The sequence below is a fragment of the Microtus pennsylvanicus genome, chromosome 17, assembly GCF_037038515.1.
Source record: "Microtus pennsylvanicus isolate mMicPen1 chromosome 17, mMicPen1.hap1, whole genome shotgun sequence".
Classification (NCBI taxonomy): Eukaryota; Metazoa; Chordata; class Mammalia; order Rodentia; family Cricetidae; genus Microtus; species Microtus pennsylvanicus.
In genome coordinates this window covers 27,256,425-27,282,610 of record NC_134595.1, presented here as the reverse complement: position 1 = coordinate 27,282,610, position 26,186 = coordinate 27,256,425, and the positions used below count along the sequence as shown (strand labels likewise).

The 26,186-nt window shown below is 53.6% G+C and overlaps 1 protein-coding gene across 1 annotated transcript in view; it reads left to right on the top strand.

The window, feature by feature from the left end:
* The window catches only part of Crocc2 (ciliary rootlet coiled-coil, rootletin family member 2), a 60,126-nt gene extending 33,940 nt beyond the window's left edge, over positions 1-26,186 (top strand). Inside the window, exons 20-32 of the mRNA XM_075951315.1 lie at positions 2,587-2,700; positions 5,157-5,300; positions 8,724-8,941; positions 9,490-9,649; positions 9,960-10,127; positions 11,308-11,665; positions 11,870-12,048; positions 12,924-13,044; positions 13,696-13,829; positions 19,915-20,010; positions 20,900-21,046; positions 23,655-23,786; positions 26,035-26,186. Of these exons, the coding sequence (XP_075807430.1) occupies positions 2,587-2,700; positions 5,157-5,300; positions 8,724-8,941; positions 9,490-9,649; positions 9,960-10,127; positions 11,308-11,665; positions 11,870-12,048; positions 12,924-13,044; positions 13,696-13,829; positions 19,915-20,010; positions 20,900-21,046; positions 23,655-23,786; positions 26,035-26,103 (2,040 nt within the window). The 3' untranslated portion in view covers positions 26,104-26,186. The remainder of the gene's footprint in view (positions 1-2,586; positions 2,701-5,156; positions 5,301-8,723; positions 8,942-9,489; positions 9,650-9,959; positions 10,128-11,307; positions 11,666-11,869; positions 12,049-12,923; positions 13,045-13,695; positions 13,830-19,914; positions 20,011-20,899; positions 21,047-23,654; positions 23,787-26,034) is intronic.

The window sequence follows — 26,186 nt, the reverse complement described above, 5'->3', positions numbered from 1 at the left end:
CATTAATTTGCCCAGCCATCCCTCTGTCAGTTTCCCTGGCCAGCCATCGATCTACCCACTGAGATGCCCCTTCAGTAGCCATGCATTCAGCTATCTACCCAGGGCCCCAACTCTTCATCCATGTGTCTGCCAACTCTCTCACCTGATCAGCCAGTCACCCCGTTATCTGCAAGGTCCAGCCACACAACTTTCATCCAACCTGAGCCTTCTTCCATGCCACAAGTCTAGACACTGGGTTACCCTTGAGCCCAGGCTTTTCCAAGGAACTGGGCCGTCCCCAAGAATTCATTGCTGAGTAAATTGAGCAGACAAGTACACACACGCAAGCTTGCCATCACAGTGAGCAAGGGCGATAATCTCTCTGCACTGATCACAAATTGCAAGGAGAGAATGTGGGTGGCTGGAAGAGGTAGGGGTTGTGACAAGACTGTGTTTCTAATGAACTGATTGTCAACATTCTAGCCTTATAAGCTTATTTGACTAGTAGGAAATTGAGAAGGGCACATGTTGGTCTCCTTGCCCATGTACACTCTGGGCATGGGAGCCGTGATTTTTAACTGTGTCCCATCTAGAGGAAGCTAAGGCCTTGCAAGAAGAGCAGGGTATGGAAATGTGAGCAAGAGGCTGGATGAGAGCATTCAGTAGTATCTGGGATGCATGTGTCAATATGGGCACCAGGAGCTGTGCGAACTGAATGGAAGGACTGCAGAGGAGCCCTGAAGGCCCTATGCACCAGGTTCAAGTAATAGAAAATATAGATGTTTCCAAGCAGGAGTAATATGAAGGGGGTTGGGGTGACAAGGCTGAATTCAGAGAGGACACAGAGAGCTTAAAGCCGAAAAAGCTGCACCTGTGAAGGATCCAGTGACATCATCCCCATGGGTGTATGAGAAGATGCTCAGAGAAGCAACCTATCTGGGGCAGTGGTCAAGGCCCAACACAGACCCTCACTGCCATCTGAGACCACCCACCAGGCCACACCACCTATTCCCATCTGACTGAAGCTTCCTAGCTTCAGAAACAGCCCCAAGAGACGAGCGTCAATAAGAGGAGAACAAGCAGAGAAGATGGCCTCCAATGGTTTCCCGGGACCCACAGCAAGACCACAATAACACTGTGCTCCAATGCTATAATCCAGAAAGCCAGGCATGTGGGCAGTGGTCACCACAGCAGCCAGGGGCCTCTCCCTGGCCCTCTGCCCACACCATCTGCTCCCCCTCATGTCAACATGAAGAAACAGTGCCCGGTGGGGAAGATCTGGCAGGCAGAACTTGCACGCCACACTTCTTGGAAGAAACTGACAATTTCAACCATAATGCAATCTTCAGGAGACCTCAGGCAAGAAGAGAGAGTCTGCATGGACCAGGCCTCAAAGAAACAAGACAACTAGTTATGAAGGATCATTTCCCCTGAATTCTCCACTCTTGTAGTCTGCTGGGCCTGAACCGTGGCCTGCTCACCTCGCTGCAGTGAAAGTCACACTCTGTCCTTCATGAAGTTTTGCTTATGATTTCAACAAGTATTTTCTTGCTATGTCCATTAGCAAGAAGGGAAATCAAGGCCCCAGGTCTCAAAGGTCTCACAGGCCAGGGGTGGGTGGGTTACCAGAATGAGGCAGAAGAAAGCAAGCATGCGTTCTGACAGGGAGAGGATAGGTGAGGAGCAAAGGGTTGTTGTTTGCTTTTTAATTCTTTGAAACAGGGAGAGTGGTGTTCCTGCCTTGCCACCTCTTCTTCAGGGACTACTGTCATTCTTAAATTCCTCAGTGATGCAACCCTTCCTAGCTGCCATGGGTTAGATGTATAGTGGCTGGAATTAAGGGGGTGCTCTCCCGCTACCCCTACTTCTGACCAGCCTCGCCGCGAGTGTGAGAAGTACCGTGACCCACAACTGGAGAGTCAGGGGAAGGACTGGCTCATCAGGAATGTGCTGTGCTTGCTGCTGTAGTTTTATCCCATTCAGGACAAGCCAGGACACCAGTTTGAGTGCAGCTGCCCGTGGGACTGGCCCATCACACTCCTAGCCTGTCTGTATTCACCAACCAGAACTCTCCCTGAGCCGGTATCCAAGGCTCTTGGGACTTCTCTGCCTGGCATGACCAATGATACGACTGGGACATGGTTGAAGACTGTTTCCAGTCCTGCCATTCGGGGAGCTGGGTCTCCCCGAGTCTGGCTGCTGTGTCCTGCTCACACCCTCGGTGAGACAGACATCCTTGGGGTATAGTGCCATCAGCAGCTTCTTCGTGATCACTGTAGGAAGCAGTAACCGGGATGATAGAGAATCATGAAACACCAGTCTGTCCAGTGAGAACCAGACCTCTGGCCATGGAAAAGTGGGAGCGGCATGAAGGATTGTTGAACCCCCAAAGGGGAGAGTAGGGTGAAGGAGTATGTTGCCAGTAAAGGCCTGAGCTCAGGACCACCCCTGCCCAGTGGCAGGGTATGCAAACAAAAACTGGTAAGCCTGACAGGAAACTTAACATGGCATTCATTCTGTTGTGCCTCAGACAGGGAGCCCTAGCAGCTCTGCTGAGCTCCCCGACTCCTCAGCTCCCTCACAAGCTCTCTGTCTCCTCATGTCCAGGCGATGTCTCTGAAGGAAGCAGAGAAGAGCCTGCTGAGCAAGGAGCTCTCTGGGGCTAACAGAGAGCTGGAACGGACCCGCCAGGAGGCCCAGCACCAGCAAGCGCAAGCTGAGGTGAGCCCCACTGACGACAGTTCCCAGGCAAGGGTCAGATGACTGCCTGGTCCTGTAGGGCCAAGCAGGTCCTAGCAGAGCCCCCAAAATACCCTTATTCTGCCTGCTTCTAGAAGTATACCCCCCTCTTTGTGTCTTCCTCAGTCTCACATTTCCCTGGTCTCCAAGTTTCCTTCTGGGAGAAACCACCATCTCAAAGGCAGAAGTAGCCAAGTGATTATGGCTCTCTATGCCTTGGCCCCTGCCTGTGCTGGCTACGGGCACTGAGACTCTTCTGGCCTGGTGCTCCCAGGACTTGATATAGACAGACAGGAGGGCCAGGCTGGACCATATACTGGATGGCAACAGCCAGGAGAGGAGTAGATCCAGGCCTATGTCCCCACCTTCTGGTCTATATAGCACAAACCTTGCTTGCTGTGCTCAAACTAGTTCTAATAAAGCCCAGTTGTGGGAAGGCATTCGACTAATCTTCCTGTGGCCAGTCTTTGACTCTCGGAGATCTGTTCTTGTTACCCACATGGGCGATGAGAGAAGATCACCCAGCTAGAGAAACAGGCAGGTGCACAGAGGTGGCAGGCCCTTGGGGAGGATGTCTGGTAGCTTTGGTGGAAGTAGGCAGGGGCTGGTCCCCAGTGCTGTGCAGTAGGAAACGGTGTGGCAATTAGATATGACTCCCCCCCCCCCAGCACACATACCCTGACCCCCTATCACAGATGAGGACAACCTAAGTGGTACCCAGGCTCCAGAAGCTTCCCCTGGCTCTTTTTCCTCTTGCTCTGTCCTCTCTCACCCCCAGTCCCTCACTAGGGCTGGACAGCACTTCCTTGGCATGGTCCCAGAGGAGTCTATGGCTATGATCTTCTTTCCAAGTTGCACCTTTACCAATCTCTGCCCTCTGGGCAGAAAAGCATCCTGAGACCCAGGGAGCTGCTGCCTCCTCATAGACCAGCCTCTGCAGCTTCTGGAGCCTTCTCTCACGCTGGCCAAATCTCCCCCTGGGCTAGGGACCAGGCCTTCCAGCCAGCTCGGCTCCTCCGGGAGCTCATTAAGGGTTCTTTTGCCACCTCGGCTTAGAAAATGGAAATTAAAACCCGCTGAGAGAGGGGAAGTACAGCCAAGGAACCCCAGCTGTGGGGTGACATGGCACTGAGCCACTGATGGGTGGAGGGGACTACTGGCCTGAGTCATCATTGCCTCCAGGAGCTGGTCCCCAAGATTCATAGGGAACCGCAACCTCACTGAGCAAGCAATTCTGGACCATGTGGGCACAAAACCATTGACCTGGCCCATCCTAGGTGACTCGTGCCCATTGAGAAGGAGTGCAGGAGCCAAGGCTCAGAGCGAGAGGTGGGACAGATGGAAGCCTCTACCCCAGATGGTAGCCTTAACCCCAGATGGTGGCCTGCAGAATGCAGGTGTGGGGGTGGGACCTCCACAGATCACTGGTGCCTCGCTGTAAAACTGCAGGTTCTGGGGGGGGGGGGCCTGACACCACCTGCCTAGATGTCTCTATCCCCAGCCTATCAGGCACAGTAGCCTATCACGGGGAAAGAATGCTTTCTTCCAAATATGAGACTTTGCAGTCCTGGGCAAGAACCTGGGTGAGGCCTAGGATGGGGCCCAGAGTGAGTGGGGAAGAATCCTAACCAGGGACATTGGGCCTCGTCAAGGTGAGGAGAGTAACATCGTTGGACAAGGAACTGCTTCAGACTGAACCCAGGAGCTGGTGCCTAGAGGACCTCAGTCTTCTCTGGGTGCGCAGCAGAATGTAGAAATAGTCTGTGGTGGGTGCAACAGGACAGCAGACCTGGGCCGCACTGAGTCCTTGGCACAGCACAGCTGCCAGGCTATGACGGCAGCATTCGACATATGGAAGTAGGACACATACGTTTGGGGCACATTTATTTATAGATGGTAGGATGGTAGCTTTCCCCTATTGCCATCTACCCACTGGAAAGTTCAGGAAACTGGGTACCAGGTGGACGGGGACGTACGTGGTGAGCAGTGTCCAGTCCCGTTCCACATCTCTGCACTGGGATTTCTGCCTCCTTGCCCCATGCCAACCCGACATTGACCATAGTGGATGCCCCAGGACCAGCCAGACCTGGGTGACCTGAGTAGCAGGAAGTTTCGCCGGTGTAGAGGTTCAGCCCCAGATCCATTGCTTGCCCACGTAGTGCCACTCAGGGCAGGACCCCAGTGGTGGGCTCCATATAAAGTGGGCTAAACAGGACTGTTAAACAGAAAAGGACACCTGAGCCACAGCACTCCCTCCCCCGCCAGACCTTGTCCACTCACTTGCCACGAGCTGATGGCTTGAGAATCCCAGAAGGAAAGTGAAGAGCCGTAGGCATGGACCTCACCTCAGAGCATCTATACCACGTGTTTTATATCATGGCCGGGCAGTCGGGCCGCAGACCAGCCTCCCAGAAACCCAGTGATCCCTCTATCCCCAGGCCACCATTACCTCCGTGACGGAAGAGCTCAGGACTCTCCAGGTCCAGTTTGAGGAGGCTATCTCCACCCACCAGAGAGAAGCCGAAACTCTGAGAGAAAACCTCCGGGAGACAGCAGCCGAGCGGAGCAGTGTGAGGAGAGAGGTGAGGAGATGGTACTGAGAGGGTAAGGATGCAGGAGAAAGGAAGATGCCACAAGACCAGCAAGAGTCAAATGGACTTCCCCATTTGGCTCGGCAACCAGGGGCATCTCTCCGAGGGGTGAAGTGGTACCTGGCTCCTGACATCACCTGGGGAAAGCTAGCCATGGCCTAGCATCATTTCTAGCCCAAAGTGATAGACTGGGCTTTGAGAGACTTGACAGGACAGAACTGAGCCACGGCTAAGAGAAAGCAGAGCTGCTGTAGTTGGCTGCAGGTAGATGTGAGGCCCAGTCATGGCTACCACCGGTCCTGCCTCCTCCCAGGGAGACCACAGAGCATCTGTGCTCCTCTTGGGACAGTCAGAGGCTGGCTACCCAGGGATACTAGCCGTGGATAATTGATAAGAACCATGGCATGGGCTCCAGGTTCTCCCCAGCCTAACCTTCACCTCTACACAGTTCAGAGACCAGGAGTCAGAGACAGGGAGCTGTCATTGTACGGTGGCTTCCAAAGCCTGCCTGAGGGACCACTGTGACACAGGGGTGGGAGATGCTATCTAAACATCTGTCCACCTAACGAGCCATGGGGAGCCTGTACAAGAGGCGTGGTGCTGGGAGGCGTGAAGCTGAGTTTAGAATATGCAGGGCAGAGAGGCAGAAGTGGGATGGTGGTGGGATTTTTCAGGGACAATCATGGGCCCTGATCCTCACACAGAGGCTCCGGGAGTCACATGATCACAACAGGATGGGGGACAGTCTTGGGCGGGGCCAGAAGAGGCCAGGGCTAGGCCAGGCAGGGGCCCAGCAGGCCGGCGGATGGAAAGGTGTTTCTGAGGAGTTCTGACAGGACTTGGGGACTCCTGGGAGAGGCAAGGGCAGGAGGGTATGTGGATTGAGGATGGAGGGGGGTCAGCCAGAACCCAGGTGGGGCCTGTGGGGACAAAGCGGCCTCACAACTTCTGGGCTGTGTGCCAAGGCTGGCAGGCAGGGCAGCTGGCCTGGTGTGGTGAGGAGAGGGGCTCTCCCTCCCCAAGCACACCCCAAGGGGCCGGCCAAGAGCCCGGGAGAGGAAGAGAGCATGACTGAACATGACGGTCTGTTTATATTGGCCCCAAAGAGAACGGGCTCCTTCCAACAGATTTCAAAGCCGAGGCCTGGTCAGTGACCACATGGAGAAGCAAAGTGTAATTTCAAAACTGGGGGCAGAAAGAGGAGGATCGAGGGGAGGGGGGCTCTTTGTTCTGGTCAGATGAAGGATAGGAACCTCACAGCAAAGTCAAGTTTTCAGTAAGGAAGCCCCCCGGAAAGTGATAAAGAGTGACGGGAGTCTGAAAAGGTGGGGGGATGGAATGGAAAAGAGAAATGATTGCAGAAAGGTGTCCCGGGGGGTCAGGTGGTTCAGAATTCCCCCATTTTCAACTGCGGGAACTTGCATGTTCTCACAGACCTTCTTGGGGTTCACACACATGTAAATATGCACACAGACATGGAAGCCTACATGTTGATAACCTCCCATTTGTATGCACATACGTGCACATCTCGTGCAACCTAAGACAGCACACATCTATGAACACAGATACACGCTGGTATGTGCACACTAAGCAGTGTGCATAGGCACACCTAAGGCATTCACACACACTTGCAGGGCTCGCATACGAAAGCGCAGACATCAAGGGGCATATACATGTGCATGTAGATGAAGAGCAAACACACATGCATACTTAGAAGCACACCCATCATACATGTGTAAACATACGTCTATATGCATGCACACATATCCTTTGGGTGTGCACAAAGCACACATGAATACCCTCACTCATGCATGCATGCATGCATGAATGCACACACAGGCTACCCCGCTGTCACCTCTCCCCTGCTTGCCTTGCTGCCCTCCTCCCTGCAGAGCTCTGGAGTTGCCTCCCTGCAGGAAATTTCAAAAGAGACTGTTTATACAACTTCTAGTAAAGAAATAATTATTATAATCACATTAAGCGATTTGGCTGTAAAATTCCTGCAAAAGGGATGGATGTCCTCAAGAGGCGGTGGGTGGGGGTGCTGGACAGCGGGGGAGGAGGTGTCCTGGCAGCAGGGGGGCCCTTCCCCCATTTGTTTTGCTTATTTTCATCTCTCCTACTCCGGGAAATGAGTGCAGCTCCTTTTATGATGGACAGGCCCTCTCCCTGGTCCTTGACCTTCTGGGTGGATTCTGCTGAGCTCAGCGGAAAATGCTCTGCACGGTTGTGGCTCCCACATGTGGGGGGTGGGTGGGGAGCAGTGGGGAGGCCCTGGCCCTTCCCAAAAACAGAACAACAATAACAGCGGGCGTACTCTGGAGCCGGGCCGGCCGGGGGCCTGGACAATGTCCCGTGAAAACAGCTCGCAGAGAGGGGTTTGCTTTTGGCAAACCAGCAACTCAACATCACTGAGTTCTTGTGGCTTCCTCTCTCAACATGTCCCTGCTGGCTTCCTCCACCTCCTCCCCAGGGACACTTGAGAGCCAGGATGGAGCCTTCTCTGAGGCTTCTGGTCAGACTTGTAGGTTGGGACTGGGAGGCCTCAGCAAGTCCCTATCCCATAGCCTGGGAGTTAAGAGTGGACTGGCCCTGCTCTGGACCCTTCCATATAGAACCTGGGTGTCCAGAGATGCTTTATGTCCCAGGGCAGGAAACCAGGATTTAGTACCCCTGCAGTGTGAAAGCCCTATCCTCAATTCCAGAATGACGGGGTCATCCTCTGGGCCATGGGCCAGCCAGCAGGAGATGGGAACTTACATTGTGACCCCTTGCCTTCCCTGGGTCAGTTCACAGAGGTACTAAGTGGCCTCCCTTATGTTTGAGGGTATCCATGCCCCTGCCTTGGAGACTTCTATGATGCTTATCGCCTCCTGCTTCAGCAATGGAGCAGCCTGGCCTGAGAAGCCCTGAGTCTGCTGGAGAATTCGAAGAGCGCAGGTGTCTGCGCTCTCCCTCCCCCTCCCCTGTCTCCCTCACTATTAAGAGGCTGGAGAGGATGGTTGAGCTCACGACTATGTAGTTGCTGGTGCTAAGCACCGGGCTGCTGACCCACTACCTATATGGGTATCAAAAGGGAGGAGCAGGCCCCAGGTTAGCAGGTAAAAAGATCTATCAGTAGTCAACGCTATGTGTAAACAAAACTATACCCCAGGAAGGCCCTGCTGAACCCCAATCCACATCTCAGTATTCTACAGGGTGAACATAGCATGGAGCCAGCTCCAGGAACAGTCAGGGCGAAAGCTATCTGGGCCTTGTACCCTGGGGACCTGCTTTCTCTTGCAAATGCTGGGTGACTGGGGGGGGGCGGTATCCAGCTAGAGTCAGAATCCTGTACCCTCTCTGGTCCCTGGAGGAGCTCCCTGTGCACCCACGGGTCCCCAAACTGGTCACTAGAGCACATTTCTCCCATAGGCTGAGGGGCTACAGGCCCAGCTGAACATTGCCCATGAACGGCTGTCTGAACTGCGCCAAGAGCTTCAGGACAGTGAAGCGAGTTGTGAGGGGCTCCGCAGGGAGGCCTTGGAGGCCCGCCGGGCACTGGACGATGAGGCTCAAGAGAAGGATGTGCTGCAACACTCCAACACCAAGCTGCGGGCCACCATCCACAGGGCTGAACAAGAGAAGGCCAGGTAAGGACAGGGTATGACGGGTACCCTATATAGTAGTTATGGGAAGAGCCTACAGCCCTGCTCTTCAGCCAGGCCATAGTGAGAGAGTGCAGGGCAGGGTAACCTGTGAGCTGGGTCAGAAAGACAGTGAAAGCAGCCTTCAGGTACCCAGATTAAAATGCCTACAAATGCTAGTCTATTCGGGGAGGCTAAGGACCAAGCCAACCTGTTCCTATCCTCAAGGAGTTCCCGTTCAGCAGACTTAACAGGTGAGGGAACTGGAGTCCTTATGAGTGGCTCAGGAAGCTGGGCCGGACAAGGGGTCTTTGGGGGTTGATAGAGAGGTAAAAGAGGGTGGGGCTAAAGAGGAGCTGAGAAGTGAAAGTGGACAGGGGTGCACTTCTTGGTACTAAGACTTGGATAGACTCTGAGTCAAGGGTAACGGGAGCCCTCCAGAGGTCAGGTCTTAGGGCAGCGCATAGGGCACACACAAAGAATAGCATCTCCCTGGGGAGGGTCTGTCTGACGAGCTCTGGGCCCAGTGTCCAGCCAGCCTGTGGCCTGCTTAGTTTAAAGCTGTCCAAGGAGGAGCAGGAGCAAAGGCTGCTGGTGCTTCAGGAGGCCCAAGCAGCAGCTCAGAAGGACGCCTGCGAGCTGAGGACCAGGCTGCAGGAGTTGGAACAGGCACAAACGGATACCCGCCGGAAGCTCCAGGAGCATCACAGACAGGTGAGGGCTGCCCCAGGTCCTCCTCCCCTGTCCCTGTCTCATAGCCATAGAGTGACACTGGCCAGAGCTACTCCCCTAGGAAGAGCTATAACCAACACACAGCTGCTTCCCACCCTCCCCAGTCAGCACCCCCAAAGAGGAGCCCCCACGTGTATGTCTGCAGAGTAGGAGAGGTTAGATCCCAAGCCCTCTGACCTGAACTGAGGCCCCTCGAATGTGGACAGCTCCTAAACGGAGACCATGTGACAAGAGGCAGGGGCTATGGGGGCTGCTGGGTTCCTGACCCCTCAGCACCGCCCCTACATCCTAGACAAGGACACTGGAAGCTGAGAACCTGAGGAAGAGGAAGGAGGTGAACGAGCTGCGGGCCCAAGTCTCTCAGGATGCACAGCAGCGACGGAAGAACCTGCAGGAGGCACTGGAGCTGCAGAGGCAGGTAGCTGAGGCCCAGGCTGCCCGTGACGGTGCCCAGAAGGAGGTAGGAAGGCCTTTTGCCCCTCTTAGGGGGACTACCAAGCTCTGGTACAAACGGGAACTGAGACAAGGTCCATGGGAACACCTGTGGGGGAGGCAGGAGGCAATGAGAGGGACTGGTGGAAAGAGGCCTGATGTCCATTTCCGTCTCCATCCGCTGTCCCCGTGATAACCTGACCATGTGCAGCAAGGGGCGGGCAAAAGGGATCTGAGGGCAAGGGGTTTGGTTAAGCTGTAACCCATTTATTTCCCCGAATTTGTTTTAGGAAAGAGCCGAGTCTTGCCCAGGTGCTAGGCAGAATCCTGGGCAGGAGCCAGGTAGGGAGGCCTCAGGACATGGAGTTAATGCCTAGACCTTGCCTGCTCACATCACACATGCCCAACCCTTGCACACACACCCCTGCACCCTGGACTCACACAGCCCCTAGGCCAGCTCCCAAGACACTGTCTAACCACAGCCCAGGACTGTAGTTCAGTGTACTAAAGGTACCGCATGCCTCTGAGCCCAGCAGTCCCAGCTTCCGTACCCGAACTGCATGGCTGGCCATCCTGAACACCAGTCATGCTTAGAATGTGGGGGCTTAGCTCCCAAGCTCAGGCGACCCAGAATGACCTCAGCCCCACACCTCCTTCTGTGAATAGGGCCATTGTTAGGATGCAGTCACCCAGAAAGGGACATGAGGCCAGGCTCCCCTTGCTGGCTCAGGGGAAGGGGCAAGCTGCCTTTCCGTCTTCCCCACGCCTGTGCATTCCCAGCTCGTGCATGCGTGAGTATGTGGAGCACAGGTATTGTCCCATGGCAAGAAACACAACAAAGCATGCTTTGGTCACGACTGGGCTCTGAAGCAGCCGGTGAAGAAGAGTGGCGGAGGTGGGTCCCTAGCAGGAGAGGGCAGCCAGTCTGTGGTCCTAGCTAGCTGCAGTTTTGCAGACAGCTGCCAGCAGAACTCTCTGCTGCTGACAGATACGCCATGATGCTGAGGCGGCAGTCCTAACCTGGCTTGGGTTACCCACCTGCTAAACACTAGGAGACAGAGCTAGGGCGCCTTCTAGCTAAAACCTGTCTTGAAATGATGCTTCAAGGGGTATGTAGAACAGGGTTTTCCTTCTGGCCTGCCTGAGCCATTGACTCAACCAGCCTAGATGTCGGATCCTACATCTGAGTCCCAACGTCCTTCCTACAGGTTCTAGGGCTACAGCAGAAGTTGGCCGAAGTCGAGGCAGCAGGGGAGGCCCGAGCAAAGCAGCTGGAGGGACATCTCTGTGAGAGCCAGAGGGCTGAGCAGACCCTGCGGGCCGAGCTGCGCAAACTCACCAGGAGGCTACGACAGGCCAGCAGCCAGGCGGACAGCCTCCAGGGCAGCCTGGACAATGCCTGTAGCCGGGTCCACATCCTGGAGCAGGAGCTGGCCCAGGCTGAGGGTGCCCGGCACAGTGCAGAGGCCCAGCTGGGCCGACTGTGCTCCACACTCCGCAGTGGCCTAGGGCTCTGGAGCCAAAGCCACGTGGCCTCTCCAGAGAGGTCCCATTCTCCCACAACAGGTCAGTGATTTCGGCTCTGTTCTGTTCCCAACCTGAGTTACCCCAACCTCTCCTTAGGCCTTACAACCCACATAATAAGGAGGCCAGAGCAGTTCCAACAATTTTAGGAGTCTGTGCTTACCATAGCTTTGCTCCCAGCTCCTACAGGCAGGATATCTATGTGTCTGTTCCTACCCACATTCCCCCGGCTCTCACCGCCTGCAGGCAGCTCCCAGACTCGCCCTGGACGACAAAGGGACAGTCCCCCTACTAGATCCTACTCTCCAGCCCGATGGTCCTCACCTGTACCTGGAGACCCCGACTCGCAGATCATAGATGTGGCCTCTGTCAGGGATGCCCTGAGGGACTTGGTGCAAAAGCTTCAAGAAGCCCAGCAGGAGCGGGTAAAAGGGATTCGGGTCTTCCACACCCATATGGGCATATACCCCCAGGGACTCTGGGAGGCAGGGAGGAGTTTCATCACTCACTGAAGACCTCTGTCTATGTGTCTGTCCATTTCTGGGCCTGCTGATATGCTGGGAAACACTCTGTGTTCAGTTTTCAGACTTCCCTGTGGTGACAAACACCAGGAATGCCACCATCTCTCAGATCCAACTGCCTCACATGGCACAGGTCACTCTGTCCTTCAGGGTAGCTAGCAGAAAGTGCCCTGGAGCTCACATTCCTGAAGCTTCTAGAGTCTGAGGACACACTGCATTACACACCTGGGCAGGACACCTGAGTGTTCCCCACGGTCTCTCACATGGAGGCATTCTCTCCTCCTAGTAACCAATGCCCCTGGTGCCAGGACTCCACCAGGGACACAGTGGCTGTCCCCTTATGGCTTCCTTGGTAACAGATGAGCTTGGGACAGACCATAATCACAGAGACCACAGGGGTTGTCTACCTTTTCTTTGTGGGCTCCCCCTTTCCCACAGTGCTAGATCTGGGGGCAAGTTTCTCAGCTCTAATCCTTAGCCTACTGCCCCAGCCTTCTATGGCCACCCCTGGAAGCTCCCCCACTTTTATCCATGACCCCAAATTTAGGCTCCTCAGGCTCTGCCCAAAGCCAGCCTTTATGCCTTCCAAAGCTAGTGTGTAAACTCAGCCATCCACCATAGCTGGCTTCCCTGCAGCTTATGGTTTCACAACTCTGTTCCATGTGTTAGGGGCTAGATCAGAAGATGCCTGCCTGGCCACCTAGCTCCCTAGTAAATATTTTGCCCCCTCCCTCTTGCCTGCCAGAACTCACCCTGCTGAGTTCTTTCTTTCTGCCTAGGACAACTCTTGCATCCAGGTTGCCAGTTTGAGCAGCCGCTTGAGAGAGGCAGAGAGCGAGCTCATCCACCTACAGAGCCGTGTGGAGCAGCTACAGAGGGACCTAGCAGATGCAGCGGAAGGTGGATCTCTCCTTCCTATGAGGGGGCCCTTCCATGGCCCTTCCTTTAGCCACTTTTGGTGTATGGTCTCAGGAGGGCTCTGGGGTAGACCTGGGACTGTACCCAGTCCCCAGGATGACTCGATGCCACCTTTCTCAGTAATGATTTCCTATTAGAGGGGTGGACTCCAGAGACCTCTGGGACCTGCTGAATCTCACCCCCTCCATACTTCCACCTCAGGCCAGCTGCAACTGTGCCCTCCTCTACATGGCACCCTCCCTTCCAGAAGGTCACATGACTCCACTTGTCGCCTCCTCAGAGAGGCCCTTTGCTGGGGCTCCCCTCACTATTTTATACTTACTGCCCCCATTTAAAAAAGGCGGTATGCGGTATGTGGGGGAGTGGCAGCCCAGAGCCCAAGAAAGAAGAAGGGAAGGGTGATAGACAGATACAGGGAGCAGTGACCCAAGGTCAGACGATCAGGCCCCGGGATCACTCTTAGCACCCCGTCTGAGAAGGGGAACCTCTCCCATCCCTGCACCCCGGTAACCCTTGCCTCAACTCACTGAATCTACTTCCGGTCTTTGAGCTGGGGAGGGGCAGTACCGAGTGGCAATTACCCCATAGATCTGCCAAGCTTGGGAACCTCAAGCCACATTGCTTTGCCCCCAGGCCAACGCAGGGCAGAGAGTGCACTGCATGGTGCCCAGGCAACTCAGGTCCTGCAGAAGGAGGCACTCCAGAGGCTGGAAGCAGAGCATCTGGCAAGGACACGAGCTGCAAGCCAGGAGAGGCGGAGGATGCAGGTAAGACTCCTGGGACGTTGCTACAGACAAACCAGATGGTCATCAGAACGTGGGTCTTGGGCCCATCCCCAGCGCAGTTACCTTTGAGGTGGTCCTAGACCTTATCGTATAGATTGGCGAAACTGAGGTCTTCTGATGAAGGCAGAGCTGGCAAGGGGCAGAGCTAGGACTGGATTCCTGCCTTCCAGGTCCACTCATTTATCTGAGGTCCCACAAGCGGGCACAAGGAGGTCCTGCTTGGCTCTGAGATCCTCATGGGGCCCTTGGCTGTTGCTCCTGGGCTGCTTTTTATTCTGCAACACTCAGACACAGAAGGGTTTGCGTGGGACTCAAGTACATTTTCCTATACTGGGTACTGTGCTATGGGTAGCTGCTGGAGTTTCCATTTTAGTTGAGGATATGGGGCCTAGAAACTCTAGAGAGGGAGCAGTCAAGCCATAGATCAGGACCTGGCTCTGGCCTCCCTCCGCCCGCTCAGTCAAGGGATTCTACCATGGACTACAGGTGAAGGAATGCAGAAAATGCTAGGCTTCCCCTGGTCAGGGGCGGGACTCCAGAGCTCAGCTGAGGCCTTCCCAAATGTTCTGGACAGGCCCAGATGTGTAGGGAAGAACACACCCAGCTGGAAGGCCTCCACCAAGTATCGGGAAAACGGGATCCCCTGGGTCGATTGCCAGAAGGATAAAGTTGGCAACCATGGGTGGGAACGGGGGAACGTAGTAAAAACTACAGGTCACTTGTCCCCAAGTATCCCTCCGAGGAGGGAGCAGCAAGTGAATGATAGCCTTTCGACATCATGGGTTCACAGGCTTCTAAGTTTCAACCGAAGAGGCAACTACTAGGACAGACTGGTCACCAGCCTCACTCAGGCCTACATTCCCTCTCTCCACACGGGGATCATGGGGAGGGGGGAGTCTAGCCACCCTCAGGGGACTTCTGCACAGAGCAGACCCAAGCTTTCTAGTCACACTACAGCCTGCACTTGCACTTGGCCAGCAGCTTCCTGGGTCTTTGCAGCTCGTGACCATGAGCTCATGATCTAAATTCCCCCATGAAGGAAGCCCATTCCCTGAGACAGCACTGGCACAGAGGGCCTCTCCAGGGGAGAGCTGGAAGAATCCCCACCAAAGGCCCTGGAGAAGGCCCTCCAGGCTTGTTAGGCCAAGTCCAGCTCCTTGCCATTCTAAGACTGAGGTTCTGGACCTGGACCAAGTACCACTTAGCTTCCAGGGCTCGGACTCCCAACCATGGGCCCTCTTGGGTTGACTCACAGAAGGGTAGTGTGAGCTAGGCAACTCAGGATGGTTCCTGTTCCTCTTCTGATCCCAGCTCAAAGCTCCTATGTGACAGGATGGAGCTGAGCAACATGCTAGCCCATCCACAAATGTGTAGACTTCACACCCCTACCTAGTGCCTTGCTAGGCGACCTCATAAATCTCAGCACGGCGGGGTGATGCAAGGGTCCCTCGGATCCTGACTGGTATGTGGTTTCAATGGACCACTTCAGATGACGTCACTGGTGAGGAAGCACCATGTGACCCTGTTCCCCTGGGAGGGAGCTGCTTTCTCTTAGACTTCAGGTTCCTTGTTGCTCTCTGAGCAGCATCTCAGGTGTGTTTTAAAGATGTGACTGACACTTTGCAGATTTTTTTCCTTAGGGTTTTCTCCAAGGTAGAAGCCAGAAGGCTCACTTGTCTTTAAAATCCAAATACATTGCCAAGTCTGGGTGTGGTGGTGAATCTAGCACTCCAGAGGCAGAAGCAGAAGGATTGCCACAAGTTCAAAGGCAACCTGCTTTCATATGACAAGAAAGCTCCAAGCCAGGCAGGGCTGTGTGAATTACCAAAATGCTGGCTTTCTACAGCCCCTCTTATCTCCTTTGCCTGTCTGCTGTGAGCCTTCTCCACCAGGAGAGCTGAATTCCCTGCCTTCCGCTCACATCCTTCCCACTTCAGAAACATCTCAGCCGGGACTGTAACCCCAGCCACTCCAGATGCTGATGCAGGAAAATTGAAAGTTCAAGGGCATTGAACACTGAGGGAGTTCAAGGACAGCATGGGCAATACGGTAAAATCCTGAGTCCAGGAAAATGGCTGAGGATGTGGCTCAGTAGTAGAGCCTTTGTCTAGCGTTGACAAGGCCCTAGGCTCAATCTCCAGTACAAGAATAGACCAAACAACAAACAAAACCCTTTTCTTTATCACTCGCTTTTCAGTGCTTCGTCCTAAACTCAGGTCTCCTGATCCTGGGTCCTAAGTTAGCCTCCTGGCCCCTGACCCCCACTTCTCCTTCCTATCACCATTCCCCCAAATCCAGAACTTGGGTCATCAGTCTTCGCTGTACCCTGGGCTGTGACTGGCATTTTTCTGCTCGTTGGAACTCTGGCTCCTGTCCCCATCTCACCTTAAAAACAATACTCCTTTTAGTGAGATGGCCTCAAACCTAACCACTCTTCCAGATTTTGTTTTTAACTTTGCCTATTTGTGAAGAGTGGACTTCTGCTATTGTTGGAAATCAGAGTGGGGGCAGAACCAGAGGGAAGTCAGTGACTCCATCCTGACATCTTAGGCTGAAGGGAAAGGCAGAGAAAGGTTCCAGCGTCCCCCTTGGTGAAGGAAACCCTGATGGCCTGCATCAGAGTAGTGTCTCCCCCTTCCAAAGACCCTCCGTCCTGGGAACAAAGAGACAAAGGCCTGCTTCCCCAGCGACACTGTTATAGAGGTACCCTCTGCTTCAAACTTGCCAGGGTGGAGTCCTGAGGGGGACAGGGGACTACCTCATCCACACGAGCCAGGTTACCTGGGAATGGGAGATCTCCCCTTGGGGCCTCCCACCCTCAAGGTGCAGGGGGCAGCTCTGTGTCTCTCTGTTCTCCCCTGTCCATAATCACCTCTCGATTCAATGAAGCATTCACTTTGCTTTTATAGCAGAACATATCAACATTATGCCATCTTTTCCCCATAACCCTAGAAAAGTACCATTTGTTCCTGGCCAGCTGGAGACCTGGGGACATGGCTACCCTTATGGCTTCCTCATGCCGCCCTCCTTGCCACAGCTGGGTAGTTGCCGGCCCCCACAGGGCTGGCCTAGTGCCCTCCTGGTTCTGCCAAACCTAGGGCATATTCCAAAGCAAGCCCTGAATTTTCTACAACTTCTTTCACTTTCACGGACTGATTCCCCCCCCCCGCTTCCCCCACCACCACTTGGTTCACATAAGCCAATGTGTTTGTCAAGAAAAAGTTAATTAAAAACATATTTTTCTAATTAAATGGTAGGCTGTGCTATGCAAACAGTACAACTCTTGTTTGAGAGCAACTCCTTCCCGTTGCCAGGGCTACTCCAGGACCAGCAGAACAACAGGGCACACAGGGCTGCCCTGAGAATCTAGACGAACAACAAGGCACACATGGCTATCCTGGGACCCAAGAGAAAAAATGGGACACAAAGGTTATTCAGGGGACCCAGCGAAATGGCAGACACAGAGGACTGTCCTAGGGACCCAGCAGAATAACAGGACACATAGGACTACCCCCAGGGAGCCATGTATGTCCCGTCATGTATGTCCAGCCATGTCTGCAGCATGAGGACATGCATCCATTCAACACCAGGACACATGCATCTGGATAAGATTTCGAGCAGAGGAACCAAGAATTGCTGCCCCCACCCCATGCACATTCCTCATACCCCAGTGGAGAGGCTACTGATGTTCTCTGTGGCACCAGGTCACAGCCCCATAGACCCAGCAGCGCCTGAAGAGTCCTTGGACTCCTGCCCAGGCCTTCCCTGTGACAAGCACACCCTGAACAACTCCACTGGCATTACACAGCCCACTGCGCTCTCTCTCTCTCTCTCTCTCTCTCTCTCTCTCTCTCTCTCTCTCTCTCTCTCTCTCTCTCTCTCTCTCTCTCTCTCCTGCCAGCATATGGAAGCCTCAGGACCAAGCTCTGGGTTCCAGTCCGGAGGCACCTGGCCTGCCTTGGAGGTGCACGTTTGCCGGGGCGTACACCGCAGACATGAGGCCACGGTTGCTGTCAAATGTTTGCAGCTGTAATCCTTTAATGATGTCATATTTGTTTGGGTTTATCTGTGCTAAGAATATTTCATGCTATAAAAAGAATTGTTGCGCTTCCTGCCCTTGTCTATCAATGGAGGGATAGAAACTGCACGGGAATCAGCTTTGCAAGACAGGGTACCTACTCCACCCTACCGCTCCTGCTATGTACGCTAATCTCCATTCTGGGCCAGTCTTTGTCTCTGCCACTTTTTGGATCGGAGTGTCATTTGGGAGTTAGGCATGCCAAGAACCTGTATATACATCTGCTCAACACCCTCAACCTCAGATGGCTTGCACACAGGTGCAAATATGGTACATGAATGCCTGCATGTGTACAATGGTTTACTGGGTGGAGGTGTGGCTGGACCCATACACCCCACTGTCCCTAACCGTTGCATTGCTAGTCTGTTATTCTTACTCTGCCTTATTCAAAGTCTGTCTTTTCAAATAATCAACTTTTATCTCTTCTCTCGTTTGCATCTCATCTATGCATTTCAACTCTTATCTCTATTATATTGGGTTCTTTTTTTTCTGTTTTCTACTTTGTGAATGTGGAATGTGTGACCAGTTGGTGTTTGAGCTTCTTCAGTTTCCCCTAGCTGTGATTTGGTGTGTGCCCTGCAGTAGTTTCTGTTTGTTTGTCTGGTTGGTAGGTTTTTTATTCAGAGTCAGGTAGCCCAGGCTAGCCTCAGTACCTAACTAAGGGTGACTTTGAACTTCTAATTTTACTGCCTCCATCTCCCTAATACTTCCTTTACAGGAAAACACCATCGTGCCTGGTTTGTGTGGTACTAGGGATCAAACGTGGCACTTCATGCATGCTAGGCACGCACTCTACCAGCTGAGCTGGGGCTCCCTTGTGTACATGCTTGCTAGAGGGGCTGGGCTCTGGTGCGGCAGAAGACGGCTTGCTTGCATCAGTTTCATGTGCATCTTTATGTCTGTGTGGGCTTGACAGCTGTTTGTTGGCTGGGTGCTTTTGGTTTGGTTTTGTCTGTTTACAAGGTAGATGATATCTGAGATATGCTAACAAAATTTTGGAGGAGAATATTAAAACCATGGTGGCCAGCGTGATGGGATAGGTGAATGAGCACAGAGTAGACAGGGGTGTGTCTGTGACCTCAGCACTGAGCAGGGGGCAGGTGGAGCCCTGAACACACTAACCAATCAGCTTAGTGGGATAAAGGAGCTCTCGGTTCAGTAAGATGCCCTGTCTCAAAAATTGAGGAGAAGCTGGAAAAATGGCTCGGGGGTTAAAAGCACTTGCTTCCTTTGCGGAGAACCCAAGTATATATACGATTCACAGCACCCACATGGTGATTCCATAACTCTAGTTCTAGGGAATCCAGTCAAACAAAGCTCATTTCTGACCTTCTCAGGCACCGGGCATGCGTGCAGTACACACATGTACATGCAGGCAAATACTCTCACACATAAAACAAAAATAAATTAAAAAAAAAACTAAGGTGGAGAATAATCATGGACGATGTACAACATCCGTCTAGCTTCCCCATGTATAGGGATAAGCACCTACATATATATACACAAGCCTTATGAACACATGCATACACGCCCCTCAATTCCCCATCAGTTGGGGCCCAAGGAACAGGTTTAGGGTGCTTGATAGCCTGCTCTGTCCTTTTTTAAAAAAGAGATTTATTTGTTATATGTACAGTGCTCTGTCTGCATGTATGCCTGCATGCCAGAAGATGGCCCCAGATCTCATTCTAGGTTGTCATGAGCCACCATATGATTGCTGGGAATCGAACTCAGTACCTCTGAGCCATCTCTCCAGCCCTGTTCTGTCCTTCCTAATGAAGCCAAAGGACATCTAAAGAGTCCTCCATTCCTCGGCTGTTGCTCCGTCCACTGACGAGTTAAAGCACAGCACATTATCCTCAACCATGTCCTTGCAGGCTCTCCAGCAGACACCACGACTCTCAGGTGTTCTCTCTCTCTCTCTCTCTCTCTCTCTCTCTCTCTCTCTCTCTCTTTCTCTCTCTCTCTCCCTCTTTCTCTCTCTCTTCCTAGGAGCAAGTAGACACCCTGCGCCAGGCGCTGGAAGAGAGCAGCAGGCACAGTCAGAGCCTTAGAGAGAAGGGGAGGCAGCTGGAGCCCCTGAAGCAGGTAAGGGACCCCAGGAGGAGGGACCTCAGGAGGAGGGACCCCAGGAGGAAAGGGTCTACCTGTCACCAGGAGGCAATGAACCTGCTCACTGTGGCAAGACGCTGCATCTGAATACCTAAAAAGTTCTTCAGTATAAAAGGAGGCCTAGGGGCAGTGGTGGCCCACGCCTTTTATCCCAGCACTCCGGAGGCAGAAGCAGGTGGATCTTTATGTGTTAGAGGCCAGCCTGGTCTACAGGAGCAAGTGCCAGGATAAGCTCCAAAGCTACAAGGAGAAACCCTGTCTCGAAAAACCACACACACACAAAAAAATACTTTACATTCAAAGGGAGTGGCATTATTAGGAGGTGTGACCTTGTTGGTCTTGGTAGAGGAAGTGTGTCACTGTGGAGGCTGGCTTTGAGGTCTTGTATATGTTTAAGCAATTCCCAGTGAGTCAGATCACTTCCTGTTGCCAATGGGATCAAGATGTAAGACCCCTCAGGCCATTCTTCAGCACCACGTCTATCCACTCGCCACCTTGCTTCCCACCTAGAAAATAATGGACTAAACTTCTGAACTGTAAGCAATCCACCACAATTAAATGTTTTCATTAAGAGAAAAAAAGGAAGCCTAGGCAGATGCCAGAGGCAAGTGTGAAGTCCTGTAGTGACCCAGAAACATCCAATTCCCAGATGACAGGCAGGAAACCCGGTTGGAAGGACACCACAGGGAGTGAGAAGACTGACTTTCTTGCTCTACAGTAGGCCCCTCCAGAGGGAGAGGTTATTAGCAGGTTTGGGGGAAAACAATAAGCTGAGCCCAAGACCGTCCTCAGACAGACTGCCTGGCTCCAAGAGGCCAAGGTTCCCCATCCCTGGCCCACACACATGCAGCTTCTCTCCACCCAGGTGCTCCTGCAGAGTCGCAGGGAACGGGAAACTGCAACGACCCAGCGGGCAGAGAGGCGAGCCCTACGGGAGCAAACCACTTCCCTGCGCACCGAGAGGGCCCGCCTACAGGGGGAGCTCGCGGCGCTGCGCACGCGCCTCATACAGGTATTGGTTTTGAGGCGGAAAAGATTCCTAGAGACGGAGGGAAGGGTTGCAAGAAGTGGGGGAAGATCAACGGATGGCCATTGAGCAGATGCTGGGAAAAAGATTGGTCCAGCAGGCTTCAGTGTCTGCATTTGCCCGGGCAATGGTGCCAAGTTCAGAGCCGGCCTCGAAGCTTCCAAGCACCTTGTAGAGACCTCTGGTGGTGGCAACGCACCCATCTTGATTGTCGTTGAGGGAGGTGAAACACCCTCCTTGAACCATCCCTGACTTTGTGGCCAGCTCTGCCCCCAAAATGAGCTACCTCCTGGGTCCCTGGGTCCTGCTCACAGTGGAAATAGCACCCGACTTTGAGGATGTCTCCATATTCATAGCCTAACCCCCCCGCCCACCACCACCACACACACACCACATTTCTCATAGAAAGTACCACTGAACTCGCGTAGAGCAAAGCAGACAGGCAGGCCATGAGACCGGGGCAGTGTTGATGCTGTGTAGGGCTAGGGATGGTCATTGCTCAGCGCAAGTCAGGATACAAGACAGAATACTGCAGCCCGGTGTCCACTGTGCTACAAAGAAGCAGGAAGGAGCAGGACACGGCCACACGGCCCATTCAAGCTAGCTTCGCAGAGCACCGGGCTAGTCTGTGATCACAGAGCTCTGATACCCTCGCTGCCCTCTCCAAGACAGAAAAGGCCCAGGGAGTCAGGAGGTGATGGCATGTGGAAGACCGGAGGGGAGGACAGAATCTCCCAGGCTGGCCAAGAGGTGGTGGTCCACGCCTTTAATCCCAGCACTCGGGAGGCAGAGGCAGGCGGATCTCTGTGAGTTTGAGGACAGCCTGGTCTACAAGAGCTAGTTCCAGGACAGGAACCAAAAAGCTACAGAGAAACCCTGTCTCGAAAAATCAAAAAAAAAAAATCTCCCAGGCTGGCCAAGTAGCATCAGCAACCTGATTACTCGGGGCTTTTGGGGTCTGCATTGCAAAACAGCGGAGCCAGGAATGCTTGAGTTGAGATATTGAGGGCCTCAGGCATGGGTTCCAAGATAGGCTACCCCTCTCAAGGCCTCTTGACTCACCCTCCACCCCAGCCTGCCCAGGGTACAGGAGCCAGCAGGGCCAGGGTAGTTACAAGAGCCACCAACCAGCTTTTCTGTAAAAGGCCACCTGCCCTCCCACAAAGGGAAGGTGGCGTCAGTAGGATAAAGTCACTGGAGTCTTCCTGTAGCTGCTGGAGGGAAAGATGAGCTATTCCCAGCCTGAGCCTGGGTGGGGAGTAGGATCGTGCCTTCCCGGAGGTTGCTAGGGCAAGGGGAGGTGGCACTGCCTAGGGGTAACAGAGCAAGCTATGGGCATAATGCCAGCATTGGGTCCTTGGGGCCTGAGAGGGGGAGGGCAGGAACAGCTAATTAGTTGCAGGAGGTCAGCTGTGAGGGGCCCACAAACCCATAAACCCTTTATTGGTGTCTCAGGAGGGGAAACCCGGATGTGAACATTATTTATTTTGGATTTCACTTTTCTCTTCTCTTTATAACATGCATTTCTAGCAGTGTAGCTAGATTTTTTTTTTAAAGAAACAGGGTTCCCTTTTCAGTGGAGAGAACTCTTTGTTTTTCTCAGTGCTGAAGAAGAAAGTTTTTATTTATTTATTTTTTTAAGGGCTCAGATCCTGACCGTATAACCTTGCCCGTGCAAACAGCTCACTATATCCCAAGGTCCCTGAGAGTTTCGCGTGGTCTCCAGGCCCCAGATGACAAGAGTGGGTTTTTCTAGCACTGGAAAGGGCGCTGTGTGGCACGAAACATGACCCCAGCAGGCCAGCAGCAGGCGGGCATAGCAGTGACCACAGAGGCGGACTGGCTCTGATCCTGCCTTGGTGATGGCCGGCCCAGTGAGACTATAAAGCCAGGATCCCCTAGGTTTCCAAGAGCACCGTGCAGCCACTCCAGGCTACTGGTGTGAATAGGTAGGCTTCTGCTGATCTCAAAGGAGAGGATTTTTCATCATCTCTATCTTCCTGAGGTCCCAGCTGCAGCATTAAAGGATCCCTGACCTCCACATGGAAAATGATTATGTCTCACAGCTAACCTCCAGGCTACTTCTCCTAGCCTGTATCCACCCTGCTGGGGGTGAGTGACTAAGAGGGCTTTGTCCCAGGATGGATGGCAGAGAGAGCTATGCCACTCTGACACAGGCTTGTTGGCACTGTGACAATGACCATAGTCAAATCCATGGCTTTGGCTGTGCAGTTAGCAGGTCCTGTGCATTGCAAAAGGGCACAGAGGCATGTAGGGCTCAAGAAGCCTGAGGGAGTCTTGTAAGAGGTAGAAACATAGATCTTCAAATGCCACATCCCTTACCAAAGATCACTACAGGAACTTCTGCTGGTCCAAAACAGGGCAGACACTTGCCCCTTCTCCTTAACTCCTGCTGTGGCTGCAGATGCCAGTAGACCTGGACAGGGGGTAGTACCGTTGCCGACTCCACCAGGAGATTTGGACTCCGTCCTAGAAGCGCCCTTTACTCTCCAGAGGGAAGTCTGACCTAATATTGCACGTCTTCCAGAAAGACCCTAGATTCCACCACGGTTCTGCCTCCCTCTCCCTGCAGGCAGAGCAGGAGACCATGAGGAAGGAGGAGGACACAGCAATGCTGGGGGCCAAGAAGGAGCTGCTGCTCCAGTCTCTGAGCAGCCTACAGCAGGAAATAGACGGGGCCCTGCGGCAGAGCCAGCAGCTGCAGGTGAGCTGAGTCAATGGTGTTCTATGGTATGCAAGCTTGCGGGGTAAACCTGGGGCAGGTTCAAATGGTGCGGCCCTCAAGGGGTGGGCCCACATGTATCTCGTGCCTGTGAATGTCACCTGTGTGTACAGGTATGTGTACAGAAAAGGCAGCTAGACAAGTCACTATCCATGACAAGTGCCAAGCTGAGACTGAGAGACAACAGTGAAATCCACCAGAGACCCTTCAGAGTTCCAGACAGAACTGGGTCAGCACTAGGGACAGTCTTTTAGGAATGTGGAGACTGGTGAGACCCTTTGTGAGCCAAGCTGAATGGCACAAGAAACCAGAATGGAGGATCGATGCTTGGAGGATAGAGCCATACATGTCTTCTAAGCCTGTGCTCCTTTGAGGGTTCGGTCTTCCCTTCCACCATGGGACACCCCCCATTCCAATTGACTACCTTCAGGGAGGATGAATAATCATCAAAATTCAGTGACCTCCAAGGGAACCTGGGATGCTGTTCACACAGATTTAAGGCCCACTCCTGGGGCCTGTGGCTTGGGCTCCAGCCCAGCAAAACCCTTAGCAGGTGGCCTGGACTCAAAACCTGAGGGCTGAGTATGTATGCCAGCTCCAGGTCTGTTGCTGGTTCTGGGCCAGGGCCAGCACCCCAGCCGAAAGCAGTGGGGCCAAGACAGGAAGTACAGCCCCAAAGGTAGGGTGGGGCATCCCACTGGACCTGACCACTCCAGGCCCAGATGGCTGAGCTGGAACAGGCCCACACCCAGCGGCTCCGAGAGCTGGCTGCCCAGCACCAGCGGGACCTGGCAGCTGAGGCCGAGAGGCTCCACGAGGCCCAGCTGCAGGCCACACAGGCTCTAGAGTCCCGTGAGCAGATACACCAGCAGAGGGTGATGGTCCTGGAAAGGCAGGTAGGGCCAGCAGCCCCTGTCCTCTGAGCAGAGCTGCATAAGGGAAAAGGAAGGGCCCCTGCCCCCATGGCACCCCAAGGGTAACCACATGGCCTCTGTTGGGAGCCTTGATTCCTAGCGTACACTGTATGTCTGCCCTTTTATGAGTGGCTCCATGGGTCATCCACAGATCAATGAGTGGTAGAACGTGAGTTCTGGACCTCCACTGCCCTGCCCCCTGAGAGGATAATTCCAGTCAGAGGTAGCCATGACCCTGACCAGGCATGAGGGACATGCAGAGACTGCCTGTTGTGTGCAGCTAGCAGTGGTGGCCCCACACTTGTCCTTTGAGTCATGGGGAGAGCATCAGCAGGTGAGCAGCTTAGTGGGTTGGGAAAGTGCATCTGAGCACAGAGCCTCGGGAGTGTACATAACTGTGTGCACAGAGCCTCAGAATGTACATACAGTGCATATACACAAGTACCTGCGTGCACAGAGCCTCGGGAGTGTACATAACTGTGCACACAAGTACCTGTGTGCACAGAGCCTCAGAGTGTGCACACAGTGCGTATACACAAGTACCTGTGTGCACAGAGCCTCAGAGTGTACATACAGTGCGTATACACAAGTACCTGTGTGCACAGAGCCTCAGAGTGTGCACACAGTGCGTATACACAAGTACCTGCGTGCACAGAGCCTCGGGAGTGTACATAACTGTGCACACAAGTACCTGTGTGCACAGAGCCTCAGAGTGTACATACAGTGCATATACACAAATACATGTGTGCACAGAGCCTCGGGAGTGTACATAACTGTGCATACAAGTACATGTGTGCACAGAGCCTCAGGAGTGTGCACACAGTGCATATACACAAATACATGTGTGCACAGAGCCTCGGGAGTGTGCACAGTGCATATACACAAGTACCTGTGTGCTGAGCCTGCCGCAGCCCGTAGCTGAGCTACTGAGTCATAAGAACCTTAGAACCACTGATGGTCAAAACCCCTTATTTTATGAAAAGGAAACGGAGATACAGAGAGGCCAAGTGACGGCCCAGCATTACCTTCAATTTAGTTTCGTGCCCCACGAGCAATGCTTATTTTAACCCAGTCATTCTAAGTATATTTCTAGCCTTAACAGAAAAAACGATCCCCTTCACTATTCATAGGATGCTCACCGATGTCCACCATGGTTGGCCTAATCCGATGAAAAGAGTCCTTCTGCCTGTCTACCCACTGTTTCTAGCCCATGCACACTCCCTTGGGAGCTATGGGCTGCAGCCTCCCCCAGCCCTTCCTGACGTAACTCTCCATGGGTCACTTCCCACCTGACTGAAGCTCTCCTGTGTCCCCAGGTGGCTAGCCTGAAGAAGCAACTGGACGAGGCAGGATGGCAGCAACAGCGGCAGGCCCACAGTGACTAGACATTCTGAGCTAAGCAATGGCCTCCACTGCAGTTCCTTCGCTACCTCCCTGTGCTGGGTGGCCTGCAGCAACCAGCCGGAAC